This window comes from Heloderma suspectum, chromosome 2 (genome assembly GCF_057233095.1).
Source record: "Heloderma suspectum isolate Gila_16-S chromosome 2, 16-S_ref, whole genome shotgun sequence".
Taxonomy (NCBI): Eukaryota; Metazoa; Chordata; class Lepidosauria; order Squamata; family Helodermatidae; genus Heloderma; species Heloderma suspectum.
This window is the reverse complement of record NC_139459.1, coordinates 27,169,474-27,184,193: the sequence shown is the minus strand read 5'-3', so window position 1 is coordinate 27,184,193 and position 14,720 is coordinate 27,169,474. Positions and strand designations below refer to the sequence as shown.

At 40.7% G+C, this 14,720-nt stretch overlaps 1 protein-coding gene across 5 annotated transcripts in view; it reads left to right on the top strand.

Annotated features, from left to right (window-relative positions):
* The window catches only part of NADK2 (NAD kinase 2, mitochondrial), a 41,851-nt gene that overhangs the window by 14,063 nt on the left and 13,068 nt on the right, over nt 1-14,720 (top strand). For 3 of the 5 annotated variants that reach the window (XM_084833047.1, XM_084833048.1, XM_084833050.1), the window contains exons 4-9: nt 979-1,060; nt 4,223-4,306; nt 8,121-8,257; nt 8,611-8,689; nt 12,178-12,321; nt 14,043-14,098. In XM_084833047.1, coding sequence (XP_084689173.1) covers nt 979-1,060; nt 4,223-4,306; nt 8,121-8,257; nt 8,611-8,689; nt 12,178-12,321; nt 14,043-14,098 — 582 coding nt within the window. The remainder of the gene's footprint in view (nt 1-978; nt 1,061-4,222; nt 4,307-8,120; nt 8,258-8,610; nt 8,690-12,177; nt 12,322-14,042; nt 14,099-14,720) is intronic. The other 2 variants (XM_084833049.1, XM_084833051.1) reach the window with 1 other exon arrangement.

The following is a 14,720-nucleotide window of genomic DNA, read 5'->3' as shown; positions in this document are numbered from 1 at the left end:
CAGGTTGGGGAAGGCTGTACTTGGGGATCTTGGAGAAATCTGCTGTGGGCTGCAGTGGGGCTGGATTCCCAAGAGTGGACAGGCCTCCCCTTACCTGCGTGTCCTCTGGATTTCCCGCAGGGCCTTTCCAGCTTTAAAAAACAAGATAGGCTAATGGTGGCTGCCATTAGCCCATTGTGGGAAAATTACGGCCGTAATTTGTATATTTTATGCTATTTGCAGCTGTAAAGCACAGTACATAAATTGCGGTCGTAAGGCGCTTACTTCTATATAGACTGCAGCTGTAAAGCACTTATGGCCACAATTTATGTAGAAGTAAATGCTTTACAGCTGCAATTCATGTACAAGTAAGTGCTTTACAGCTGCAAATGGCGTAAAATGCACAAATTACCGCTGTAATTTTCCCACGATATGCTAATGGCAGCCACCATTAGTGTATCTTGCTGTTTTTAAAGCCGAAAAAAGACCCCACGAAATCTGGCAGACACACCAGGGCTCCAGGGAAATCCAGTAAGTTCCAGACGGCCTGGGTTTCCCCATCCCCCGCCCCCCCCCAGACTAGACACTGAGCAGTTCACCTAATGCTAGCTGTACTCTAGATGGTATACAAGACCTTCTCCAACTCCATGATTCTAGAAGACTCACAGTGGGTTCTACTCTTTCAATCTACATCAAATGGTTCTGCTAGTTAGTACCCCATCATTCATTAGAAGTTATACTTTGGGGCAAACCTTAAGCATATATCAATTAGGAAGCATGCAGTGGAGATTATTATCTAGGTTCTATGTGCACACCCATTTTACTTTTTCTTTATAGATATCACTTCCTGATGACAATTTATGTTCTGCAACTTCTACTTTTGTTATTTTGTACAAAAATGGCTTAATATTTATGGGCCTGTACTTGATACTTCAGTTTGGAATTTTTAAATTTTCTCATGTAAAAGCAATTTCATCTCGAACTGTATATTCCACCTAGGTGATGGCACAATGCTTCTGGCAGCTAGTAAGGTGTTGGACCGATTAAAGCCAGTTATTGGAATAAACACAGACCCAGATAGGTGAGCCTAAGATTTGCAAATATCTTGTGGTGTTGTAAGCTGAAATGTTACAAGTCTAGTGGTAGTTTGAGTACCATAAATACTTACAGTGTATTTTCTATTGTTGATATGTATAAAATGGCATCCTTTGTCAATGTATTATGCACATTATCATACGCGTTAGATGCAGTTGGTTTTCTTTAATTTTCACAAAATTGTTTGGTTTTAGTAACTTCTGGAAGTGTACTGAAGTATATAAATGGTCAATGAGCATTGATTCAATAAAATAATTTAGGCAGAAAATTAGTTTAGGTTAGTTTACTGCAATATGTTGCATGTTGGGCTGCCATTGAAGATGGTTCAGAAACTGCAGCGAGTGTAGAATTCAGTGGCCAAGTTGTTGACTGTGAACAGGTGATGTGAACATATATGCCCAGTCCTGGCTGTCCTGTACTGGTTGCCAATTTGTTTCAGGGCCAATTCAAAGTGCTGGTCTTAACCTAGAAAGCCCTACATGGCTCAGGGCCTCAGAACCTCAAGGACTATTTCTCCCCATATGAACCTATCCAGTCCCTGAGGTCAGTTTCAGAGGCCCTTCTCTGCAAACCTCCTCGGTGGAAGCTCAGGGAGTGTCAGTATGGGAACAGGTCTGTGTTTATGGAACACTCTCCCCAAGGAAGCTTGTCTGGTGCTGTCACTGTCATCTTTTCTGTGACAGGCAAAGACATACTTAGTTTCCCAGACATTTGGACATTAGTTATGGCCCAGTTGTTGTGGGCTGCTTTTGTGATGTTTATTCTACACAGTGAGCGGGAAGATTTTGTGTATTTGTGGATGAACATTTTGCATATTGTTTTTAGATTATTTTTGTGGTAATAATTTTTATTTGTATTGTGCTGATTATGGTTTATATTGATTTGGGGGTGGGGATTTCTTCCTGTTACTAGTACAAATCCTGTGTCGCCATGGAGGGTAGTAGTCTGAGAATACTACTGAATTTAAATTTATTACAAATAAACCAGCGAAGGTGAAAACAAACAAAAAAGAATTCTTTTAAAAATATTGTTTACCTCTTCTTCCTGATTTTTTGTCTATCTGTTTTCGTCTCTTGATTTTCTGTTTCTTCTCCCTCTGGTACCCTTTCATCTCTTTCTCCTCTGCTTCTCTTCCTCCTCCTCTAACTATCACAAACTGACTTTTCTTCATCTCCTTTCCCAACATTCTGTACATGTCCTTTCATTGGCCCAGCACTCTAAGAGCTCACAAGAGTAAGCATTATTACTTGTGGATGCACATACTGTGTCACATGTGGAACATATTCATTAACTTCCTTTTTGCCTCATCCCTCTCCCTTCTGCCCTCCTGAGCTGCCCAAACCTCAAGCGTTGAACATTTCTGAAGTTCCAAATTTTCCGCACGTCTACACTGCTCAGGCTTTAGTTTTTTTAAAAAATGAGCAAAATCAGTCTAGTAGATCTCTGGAAATAAACCTTACACTACCATATTCTTATATGGTATAAATGGTATAAATGGTAAATCTTATATGGTATTCTTATATGGTATGATTCTTAAATCCAGAAATTCATGGATTTCTGTATTGTGTGCATAAGTCACTTTGAAAGTGCTTTTTCCAGTGGGAAGACACATATATTTAATAAATAAATAATTTCAAGTAGTACTATCCTGCTAATCTAGGAGGTATTTCAATTGTTTTATAATTGTACAATATGCTGAATATTATTGTTTCATTATTTAGCCATTTTAAAATCTCAGGCTTTAAATATAAGCCCAGATACTTCCCAGGAGTTGCCTTCTAATTTATCTTGAGGATTTGCTATATCTGTTTTCTACTCCCATTTATCCTTAATCCCTGGGTTATATTCTTGGTTCATTAATTCTAAATCCAGTTTCATTCTAAATCTTAATATTGGATTATTAACTTCTGGGAAACATATTTTCATTAAAATGAACATGTCAGCCTATTGCTGTGTTTTTTTCTTCATCTTTTAATACAGTTACTTTTTAACATTTTTTTCATAGCTGAAAGCTCAGTGCAGGTTTGAGAGGCTTGCAGATAATGTGTACCCTTGAAATATTCCTTTCCCTAGTTCAAGTTGTTCTGACAGTGAATGAGCGATAAGAGTCCTACTGTTTGGGTTGTCATCTACTTCTTGAAAGTTGAATTGAACTCAGATTGTCTAGAAGCAGCAAAAGGCACTTCCCCTCAAACTCAAAGATGCTTACCTTTTCTACGCTAATCCAATTCTATATAGTACAATTCATTTGATTATATAGTAAAATGACATCTCTTTTTAAAAACAAAACTCAGTTTTATATTGGGTATGTAACTAGCTAGACTATAAAATTTCTGCCTATAAATATCTAGGTATTTATCAGATCCACTTGGATTCCTTTGCTGCCCCTTTAAAGCTGTAATCAATAACAGTTCTAGTCTGAAAGCAATTCAGTTCATCTACTTTAAACTAACACTTATCTATAGTTTGTAGCAAATTGTTTTTGTCCCTTAGTTAAGTTTTACTCATACCGTTAACTACATCAATTCCAGAATGGTTATGAAATAAGAGTGACTTGGCATATTTGGCAGCCTGTGTGAAATAGTTGACAAATTGCTCCATCTCCCACAGAATGCGATCTAAAAGTTATCCAGCTAGTTAAAATAATGTCATCTGGTGTCATGGTACTTATTCCTCTTTTTAGAATGAGTGAAAGGGAACAGATCTTTGCCCAAAGGAGGTAGCAGAGGGTACAAAGGGCTGGATGTACCCGATCTCGTCTGATCTCAGAAGCTAAGCAGGGTCAGCCCTGGTTAGTACTTGGATGGAAGACTGTCTGGGAATCAGGCTTCCTGCACTGAGCAGGGGATTGGACTCGATGGTCTTGTAGGCCCCTTCCAACCATATGATTCTATGATCAGCCAAGTTTTCACATGAGCAGGCTTCCACTTGCTCTCTCCTGCCCCTGCTGCAGCCCCCCTCAGGCCCCCCAAATCTGTTCCAGAGGGTACCTCAACCCCCCAGAGCAGATATGGAGGAGCACATGCTCTCCTGCAGTGGGAAGGGGAAATCCATTCTGCCAGCAGTTTTCATTCTGCTGGCAGATGGCCAGCATTGGGTACAACCCAAAGTTATTTGTCATGCATTATTTTTGTATTTTTATATCCAGATCTGAAGGCCACTTGTGTTTACCTGTACGATATACACACTCATTTCCAGATGCCCTACAGAAACTCTATCATGGTGAATTCAGGTAGGTAAGAGCTTATATATCAAAAGAAAATAGTTTTTAAAGAAGTTTAATTTTAAGTTCTGTACATAAAATCATATAGCTGTACTAGTGGAGAGACCTGAATACCTATCTCTTTGAACCCTACATCCATAACAGTGCTTAGTTTTTAGGAGGGGTGGGGAACATTCGGGCTGCATGCGGCCCCCACTACCCCTGATATGGCCCTGCCACCTCCTTAAATAAAAAACAATTTTTTTTACAAATAACCCCACCATCTGTAGCAGCTATGGAGCAACAAAAGGGTTAAATTTAGTTTGCAAACAAGCTAAATTTAACCATAGTAGCACTATGGAGTGGTTTGGCAAACTGGTAACTTCGCTTTTATTTCTTTCTGAAAATAGTCCCCAGACCTCCCAAATTTGCCCACCCTTGGTCTATAGTCTTGTGAATGCATATGCTTTCCCGTTAAAATGAATGAAATAAGAAAAAGCAATGTCAAGTAATGATCAGGATTTTTGGATTATGGTTATAATAGATTAATACAGTTTGTGATCAAGTCACAGTAGTGCGTCTGCACAAGGGAACCTATAGGAAAATGGTGAGCTCGACAGTGTAAACAGTGTTGTAATATTGAACTCAGTTGGTGAGTGCTGATAGCATTGTAGCCAAAACAGGGCCACTGAGAAACAAGAGGGAGATATCAGCATGCTCAAAGGAACCCCAACGTTTGCAGAAGTACAAAAAATATTTAGGGGGAAAAAATCTAAGGGGGAAAATAAAACCCAAGTGAGGATTGCTGATGCTCAGTGGCCACAGAATGCTGAATTATATGTTGGGAAATGGGTGTGGGGATATGGAGTATCCCAGAAGAGGGCATAGCTGGCTGGAATCCGGAACAGGAGCACTCCATGCTGCAGCGTGTTTTGGCAGGTTCCACGTGAAAATAGTGGTGGTGGTGAATTCCTCCTCTCCTTCTCTACCTCCCTTACCATCTGTTCTAGTATTGCGAGTCAGTTGGTTCAGGAGGAGGGGATTGGAAAGAAATCCCTCATTTTGTGGAGAGCTCTTTGCTGTGCTACCAAGGCAGTTAAGCATGCATTTTGACAACTTCTGGTGGTTCAGATGAAAGAAAAAAAACAACCTTGAAAAAAAGCTGCTGTTTATCCAGCAGTCTATTACTAAAGTATCAATTGAAACACACCATGTTGTCTATCCTTATTAACTCTGGATGATTTGGAATGTAACATACTTCATGGCATCATAATGTGGTGAAGGACTGAATTTGAGGTTTGTGTCAGTTATCCAACTATATAAAATAATACTGTTAATAGTGCAGAATGTTGTAGCTTTATACTAATCAAAATACCTTCAATTAGAACAAATGTTTTATGGGGCTTTTTGGATCAACTGATATAAAATGTAAGTTTTAAAATCTATGTATTTTTCAGTGGGCAGAAGTTCATGGCAGAAATTAAATCCTGTTACAGTGGAGTACTAATGATAACAGCTTGATTGCTGTGTGCAATGCTTATCAAATCCACAAGGTGTTCCTTGGCAACATACATACAGTCAGGGCCAGAAATATTGGAACAAAGGAAACACACCCAGATGGGAGCGAAGTCAGGACTTTCAGCTGTAATTCAAGGGGTTTGACAAAAGTGGGGCACTAACCGTTCAGGAAGTACAGCCAGTGGCATACATACCCCCACATCGTTGGTGGCTCATAAGTAATGGAACAAATGGCTGACAAGCAGCTGCATGGCCAGGCGTGGCCTGTTTTTGGGGTACCCCATGACCAATCAAGCAGATAAAAGGCCTGGAGGTGGTTCTGAGTGTTACATTTGCATTTGGTAGCTGTTCACTGGAACTCCCAACATGAGGTCCAAAGAGGTGTCCATGCGAGTGAAGGAGGCCATCATTAGTCTGAGGAAACAAAATGAACCCGTCAGAGATAGCAAAAACAGTGTGAGTGGCCAACACAACAGTTTGGAACATCCTGCAAAAGAAGGAATTAACTGGCAAGCTCAGCAACAGCAAAAGGCCTGGCAGACCACGGAAGACAACTAAAGTGGATGACCGCAGAATTCTGCTCATGGTGAACACCTTTCACAACATCTAGCCAGGTCAAGAACGCTCTTGAGGAGGTAGGCATGTCATTGTCAACATCTACAGTCAAGAGATGGCTTTATGAATGTAAATACAGAGGCTTCACAACAAGGTGCAAACCACTGGTAATGCTCAAGAACAGACAGGCCAGATTAGCCTTTGCCAGCAAACACCTAAAAAAGCCTGCCAAGTTCTGGAATAAGATTCTTTGGACTGATGAAACCAAGATTAACTTGTACCAGAATGATGGGAAGAGAAAAGTGTGGAGAAGGAAAGGAACAGCTCATGATCCAAAGCATACCACATCATCTGTCAAACATGGTGGAGGCAGTGTTATGGCATGGGCATGTATGGCTGCCAATGGAACCGGGTCACTGCTGTTTATTGATGACCTGACTGCCAAGAAAAGCAGCAGCATGAATTCTGAAGTGTATAGGGCTATACTTTCTGCTCAGATACAGCCGAATGCTGACGAACCGATAGGATGCTGCTTCATATTGCAGATGGATAATGACCCAAAACATACAGCAAAAGCTACCCAAGAGTTTCTGAAGGCAAAGAAGTGGGATGTTGTTCAATGGCCAAGTCAGTCACCTGATCTCAACCCAATAGAGCATGCTTTTCACTTACTGAAGACAAGACTGAAGGCAGAAAGACCCACAAATAAGCAGCAGCTGAAGGCAGCTGCAGTAAAGGCCTGGCAAAGTATCTCGAGGGAGGAAACTCAGCATTTGCTCATGTCTATAGGTTCCAGACTTCAGGTAGTCATTGACTGCAAAGGATTTTCATCCAGGTATTAAAGGCAATCCTTAAGTTTGAAATGATGTTGGGTTGTTCCATTACTTATGAGCCACCAACAGTGGGTATGTGTGTATGCCACTGGCTGTACTTCCTGAATGGTTAGTGCCCCACTTTTGTCAAACCCCTTGAATTACAGCTGAAAGTCCTGACTTCGCTCCCATCTGGGTATGTTTCCTTTCAACTTCAATGTGGTGGTGTACAGAGGCCAACTGCCAAAACAGTTATCCTTGTTCCAATATTTCTGGCCCTGACTGTATATGGATCACACTGCACTTGTCAAAAATTTTTTAGCTATTCTTAAATACTTTTAAGAAGAGAGCAAATAGGGCTAATGAAAATTTGGGAATTTGAGGGCATTGTAAATAGGCAACTGACCTACAGAGCCTGTTCTAAATAATAAAGGAAACAGTTGTGGTTATGGTATATATGAGTACCAGTGACACTGAAAAATGTAATGAAGGTTCTACAAGCTAAAATTTGATTGCAATAAGAGCATACTGTTTTCTCCATTAAGGCTATTGCAAGGACTACTAAAACAAATAGTTTTGTTTTTGTCCTTAAATAACAGTGTAACATTTGGATTGCTTTTTGGTACAGCAGCAGTAAACAGATGCACACAAATGCTCTGAAATTTCTGCCATTCTAGTATCAGAAAGCTAGAAATAGCATACCCTTTCATTTGGATTCCTAAAATGAGACCCCCTAGAATTGGCAGGAATCTGTTAATTATTAAGGTAGTGAATGAGGGTACTGATTTTCCCTCCACCATCAGCTAAATGTGTCAATTACAGTTCAGTGATTTTTACAACTTAAATATATTTAATGTCTGCATGGAACTATGTAGACTAACATTCTTGTATGGCTGATTCATTGAAAAAATTATCTGTTCCACTTGTTTTGGCCCTTGTGTTATCCTCTTCTTTTAAAGATGGCAATGGCGGCAGCGAATCCGGTTGTACCTTGAAGGGACTGGTATTAACCCTGTCCCTGTTGACTTGCATGAACAGCAGTTGAGTCAAGAACAGCATAGCAGAGCCCATGTTAATGGAAGATTTCAGGATCAAAGTAAGTACAGTTTTTATCCTAAAATGTAATCAACTCAATTTGATGTGTAGGTCTCTGATTCAGTCTTAAAATACTGACATCAGTTCTTAATACACTATCTCAAATGAGTAGGAGAAACATCATAATCAGAATAGAGCCCTAATACATCCCATTAGGTGCAGGCTGTTGAATAAATTGCAACCAGGTGTCTTCACACCATGTCTGAAACTCTTTCTTTCAGTCCTGATTAATCTTTGTGTGTGTTTCCATGTGCACATGTGTATACACACATATATAATATTGCCTTAACTGTTTCTGGAGACACTTAACATATTGGCTTGTATTTCATCTGTGTAATTTGCCCATGTCTGCAGGGTCTCAGATTTCTGAACCACACCTCTTGCCAGTGAGATCATTAAATGAAGTCTTTATTGGAGAGTCTCTCTCATCCAGGTATGCTAGACATCTCAGAAGCATTACTGCTTGGCACAACCTGTAAACAGTATACAGTCAGATGCAATATGCTTTTGCTTCCCTATTTATTAATTTATGCAACTACATTCAGCCTTAATTACTGGATCCATTTCTTCTATAGCCAAATTTGTGAAAAGGCAGTTAAGTCCTCTTTTTTTGTTTTAGTTTAATACTTTCACATTCCAAGAGGCCTTATTTGGATATGTACATTTTACTTTGAATTCGCTAAAAGGAAGAACAGATCAGCTATTCTTTTTAGTGCCTTGCTTGCTTGCAATGTATTATCTTGCATGTCAAGCATTGGTATTGAAGTTCTGATCTTCTTAGTTCAGTCTTTACCACTGATCTGGTCATCAAGTGGTACAACAGCACACTAGGTCTTTATAAGACCCATTCTGTGGGTTTGACAGGACCTCTTCGTGTTACAGTCAAAGGTATGCACATCCTGTTATGAGGAAGTATGGAGAAGAAGGTTTTTTTTGGGGGGGGGTACCATACATGCCTCTGCAAATCAGCTTTAAATTGTGCTCGATTTCTCTCTGAAGAGGTTGCAGAGTTGAAGTTGAGCGCATTGTTACCCCCCCCCCCAAACTCATCAGCGGAGGAATGTGGGAGAGGGGGAGATTATTACCTTTCCCTTGCTGGAGGGAATTAGCGTAGATCTCATGATAATAGCAGAAGCAGTGCTACCTGTTCCATTAAATAATGGGTGTTGCTGAAGACATTTGAATAATGAATGGGCCCACAGGTTGTGAGAAGGGAACTGGAAGTGTATGGAGATGATTGAATGCTAAATGTGCAGTGGAGCTGCAAATGGGCTGCTTGATGAAGGGGTAGATCAGAGGTGAAGATTAGATGTGCTAGACCAGGCAGGATATAATTTGTTTTTTTACTGGGACATCTGAGAACCATCAACCGGAGCCAGGTGCAAAATAGGCGGGTGGACATAACTAAGAATTAAGGAAGAGGGTGCTTCTGAGCACATGACAACCCAGGAATTGTGGTCAGTACCAGAAACAAGCTCACAAATCTTTTCACACAAAAATCCACTCATGATAACTCCCCAAGTATTCTTTTTCTACAATCTAATTTGTGTGTGTGGGAGGGGTTTGTTGCTATATTAGATAATTGACAAATGTTTGACTCCCAATCTACTGAAAATCATTCACAGATCTACCAGTAGATTCTGATATACTGTTTGCACACCCTTGATCTAGACCCTTTATATTTCTTGGGATCTAAACTTGGAATGTGCGTGTGTGTGTGTGTGTGTAATGTAGCAGGGAACATGAAATTGTCCACTATAAAGAAATGTAGTTGTAGCTGGTAAATGCTTAAGCAAAGAAAATAGTTTGGACAAGCTGAAGAGATCTACAGTCAGGGCCAGAAATATTGGAACAAGGATAACTGTTTTGGCAGTTGGCCTCTGTACACCACCACGTTGAAGTTGAAAGGAAACACACCCAGATGGGAGCGAAGTCAGGACTTTCAGCTGTAATTCAAGGGGTTTGATGAAAGTGGGGCACTAACCATTCAGGAAGTACAGCCAGTGGCATACACACACCCCCATCGTGGTGGCTCATAAGTAATGGAACGAATGGCTGACAAGCAGCTGCACGGCCTGGTGTGGCCTGTTTCCTATGTACTCCATGACAATCAAGCAGGTAAAGGCCTGGAGGTGGTTCTGAGTGTTACATTTGCATTTGGTAGCTGTTCACTGGAACTCCCAACATGAGGTCCAAAGAGGTGTGTATGCGGGTGAAGGAGGCCATCATTGGGCTGAGGAAACCAAATAAACCCATCAGAGAGATAGCAAAAACCTTGGGAGTGGCCAACACAACAGTTTGGAACATCCTGCAAAAGAAGGAATTAACTGGCAAGCTCAGCAACAGCAAAAGGCCTGGCAGACCACGGAAGACAACTAAAGTGGATGACCGCAGAATTCTGCTCATGGTGAAGAGGAACCCTTTCACAACATCTAGCCAGGTCAAGAACGCTCTTGCAGAGGTAGGCATGTCATTGTCAACATCTACATTCAAGAGACAACTTTATGAATGTAAATACAGAGGCTTCACAACAAGGTGCAAACCACTGGTAACACTCAAGAACAGACAGGCCAGATTAGCCTTTGCCAGCAGACACCTAAAAAAGCCTGCCCAGTTCTGGAATAAGATTCTTTGGACTGATGAAACCAAGATTAACTTGTACCAGAATGATGGGAAGAGAAAAGTGTGGAGAAGGAAAGGAACAGCTCATGATCCAAAGCATACCACATCATCTGTCAAACATGGTGGAGGCAGTGTTATGGCATGGGCATGTATGGCTGCCAATGGAACTGGGTCACTGGTGTTTATTGATGACCTGACTGCTGATAAAAGCAGCAGCATGAATTCTGAAGTGTATAGGCCTATACTTTCTGCTCAGATTCAGTCGAATGCTGCCAAACCAATAGGACACCGCTTCATATTGCAAATGGATAATGACCCAAAACATACAGCTAAAGCTACCCAAGAGTTCCTCAAGGCAAAGAAGTGGGATGTTGTTCAATGGCCAAGTCAGTCACCTGATCTCAACCCAGTAGAGCATGCTTTTCACTTACTGAAGACAAGACTGAAGGCAGAAAGACCCACAAACAAGCAGCAGCTGAAGGCAGCTGCAGTAAAGGCCTGGCAAAGCATCTTGAGGGAGGAAACTCAGCATTTGCTCATGTCCATGGGATCCAGACTTCAGGCAGTCATTGACTGCAAAGGATTTTTATCCAGGTATTAAAGGCGATCCTTAAGTTTGAAATGATGTTGGGTTGTTCCATTACTTATGAGCCACCAACAATGGGTGTGTGTGTATATGCCACTGGGTGTCCTTCCTTTTTAGTGCCCCACTTTTGTCAAACCTCTTGTATTACAGCTGAAAGTCCTGACTTCGCTCCCATCTGAGCGTGTTTCCTTTCAACTTCTATGTGGTGGTATACAGAGGCCAACTGCCAAAACAGTTATCCTTGTTCCAGTATTTCTGGCCCTGACTATATTCCATAGAAGCGTGAACTGAATGCTTGCACAGGTTGCAGGGCAGGGGTAGGGATTCTCTCACTTGCAGCTTAATCTCAGAATTCCTTTTGAATCTTAATGGCAGTAGATCTTCACATTTATTTAGAAAGACATCACTAAAATAACCAAATGTGTTCATATTGTGCTTTGGGAAATTTTATTAACATGTCCTGCTAACTTCAAATAAACCCACAATATTACACTAGAAAATTCTAAAAGGCTTTCAAAATGGCTTGCTGTCTTACTAACAATTTGCTGTATTTTTGAAACCTGATTTAAAAACTGCTAGTCAAAAACTAATCTTGACCTTTCCTTTTAAAAGTGCTGTACTAAATTCAAGTAGTGACATTTTCAGCCATGTTTGAAATTGGCCCTTTTAGATTGGTACATGCCTGATGTGGGGCTGTGTTCTGTCTTATTCAGGGTGAACTTTAACTCCTGCAAACCCAGTTTTAAATTCTCCCTTCGTAGGGCCTCTTACTATGAAATATCAGTTGATGATGGTCCATGGGAGAAACAAAAAAGCTCTGGTCTCAATATATGCACTGGAACTGGATCAAAAGCCTGGTAAGTTTGTTATGCTTAAAAATGTCAGTTGTTTCTTCAGATTTTTCAAAAGGAGTAATGAGTAACACATTCATATAGAAGAGAAAGGGTTGGAACCAGACTAAGTTAAGTTCTGTTGATTTCAATGGGTCTGACTCGGGCTGGATCCAAATCATAATGTGCTATATCACCTTAGAGACTGAACTTTCATAAGAACTAACTCTTGAAAGGATCAAGTCCATTGATTTCTGTTAGGCTGCAGTCCTGTGCCAATTTACTTGGGAATAAGCCCCATTAAACTTACTTATTCAAAACATTTTTATTCTGCATTTCTGGACAAAGTCCTTTCAAGGCAGTATACAATAACAGAAAACACAAAACAGGAACAATATAGCATTATTAAAACATTTACAAAATTTAAAGATAAGAAACTACATTTTTAAATATAAAACAGCATAAAATTATTTTCTGAAGTGACTAGCTGTATACCCCTCAGTGATTCTTGCTTTTTGAGGAGACCTAGGATTGCACTGTTAGGTTTCTGAGTGCCAAGCAGGTTTTCCTCTTTGCCAGCAATGCAGCTTACCCATGCTGAATTGCAGGTGGCTTTTGAAGTTTTTTCCAGTTTAAAAAGCAGATTGTGATGCAGTGCAGGTAGCTTGCTGTGTTGGGGAGGCAGAAAATTGGAGGAACACCCCTGCCCCAACTCTAATGCAAGGGTGAGGGACTTTGGGCCCAGGGGCCAAATCTGGCCTTCCAGTGTTCCCCAGATGGCCTCCCCCTTACCCTGGCCCCACCCCCTTTATTCCAACCACTAATAATTCTGCTATTTCCTGGCTTTTGTGCAGTTTTTCCCATTCTAAGAGGATAAAATGCCTGTCCTAAGGCTGTTACTGGCAGTAAGAGCTTTAGGCTACAATACTCTGGTATATTTTGGATTTTTTGGCCCACCCTATTTGCCATTGGTCCTGCCTTTACCCCTGCCCATCACTGGAATGCTGCCCCCAAGAGCTCTGAGAATTTGGCCCTCATACTGAAAGAAGTTCCCCATCCCTGCTCTAATGGGTGTGCATAGCCAGTTATGAGATTGTTTGGGTTATGGTTTTAATCTCTTAAAGCCTCAGATGATTTTTAGTTGTGCTGCTCCTGCATACCAAGAACCCATTTAAATGCTGACAAAAGGCATATGGTACAGTCCTCCTTGGACTAGGTCACTTCAGAATTCAGAAGGGGGGTGCGTGAATGCTCCTCATATAACACAGACTCCCTGTACATTATGGAAAGTAATAGCTGCTTACCCTTCAACCTGCTGTGAGGAACTTCACTGAAATGTGTACTGTATATAAAATTCTCTAAAGATAATGTTAAGGATATTTAATATGATAATGAGCTGAAAGAAATTTAGGCTTTCCTGTTAGGCTGATACTTTCTACTCTTGAGGAGTCTTCAAGTTTAGGTTGTTTTTGTCAGATGTTGCAGTAAGGTTGGATGATAATGTTAGTGTCGTATTAATTTGGCATAAAGTAAATTCTGTTCAACCTATGTTAAAATTTTATAGGGAAGTATTTTAATCTTATTCTGCTTTTTAGCCAGAAATTGGCTCCCAAAATGATGCTCAGTAATTAAAATTCAATATAAACAATTAAAATGTAATATAGAATTCTGAAGGTGGATGCAGGGAGGCTCTCAGCTGGAGCTGGTCCAGGTACTTAAGAAGTTCTTGTTTCTATCTCTGTTTTTAGGTCCTTTAATATCAACAAGGTAGCAAATCAGGCCGTGGAAGAAATCCTTAAGATTGGTGAGTTAACAGTGACAGGGTGTTAACACATAAATAAGAAAATAAATTCTCTTAAAATAATTTCATCCATGTTAAAACTCAGGCAGAGCAATCCTACCTACAATGTTGGGGAGATCCAAAGTCAGACGAACTGCCTCATCCAAAGCCCTGCTGAGCTTGCAGTAACAGGGTGTCAGGAGAGAGGAGTACCATTGTCCTCTGTTCTTTCCTGTTCTGTGTTCTTTTTCTTTTGGTCTTTAAATGATTTCCCTACTTCTGCAACCAATGGGTGGGAAATTATGTACACCATCTCCAGGACCGGCATACATTCTCCTTTCTCCCCTGGTGTTAGAGATGTGTCTAGGGACCAGGTGGGCTTTGGATCTGAAGTGCCCCCCCCCATTCCATCCACACCATGCCCACAATCCAACCCCTTATTATGCCTCTTCCAATATTGGACAGACAAGCACTGCAGGAACATTGGCTTGTCTCTCCCCCAACAAGTTGGATTTATAATTCAGGGCCTTATAATAATGGCTGATAATCCAGATCTTCATTAAAACCTGGTGGAGATAAGCTTGACTATCCAGAACATCTCTCTCTTGAATAAGTATGTCTTGTCCTCTACTTTCTCTGGCTTGTA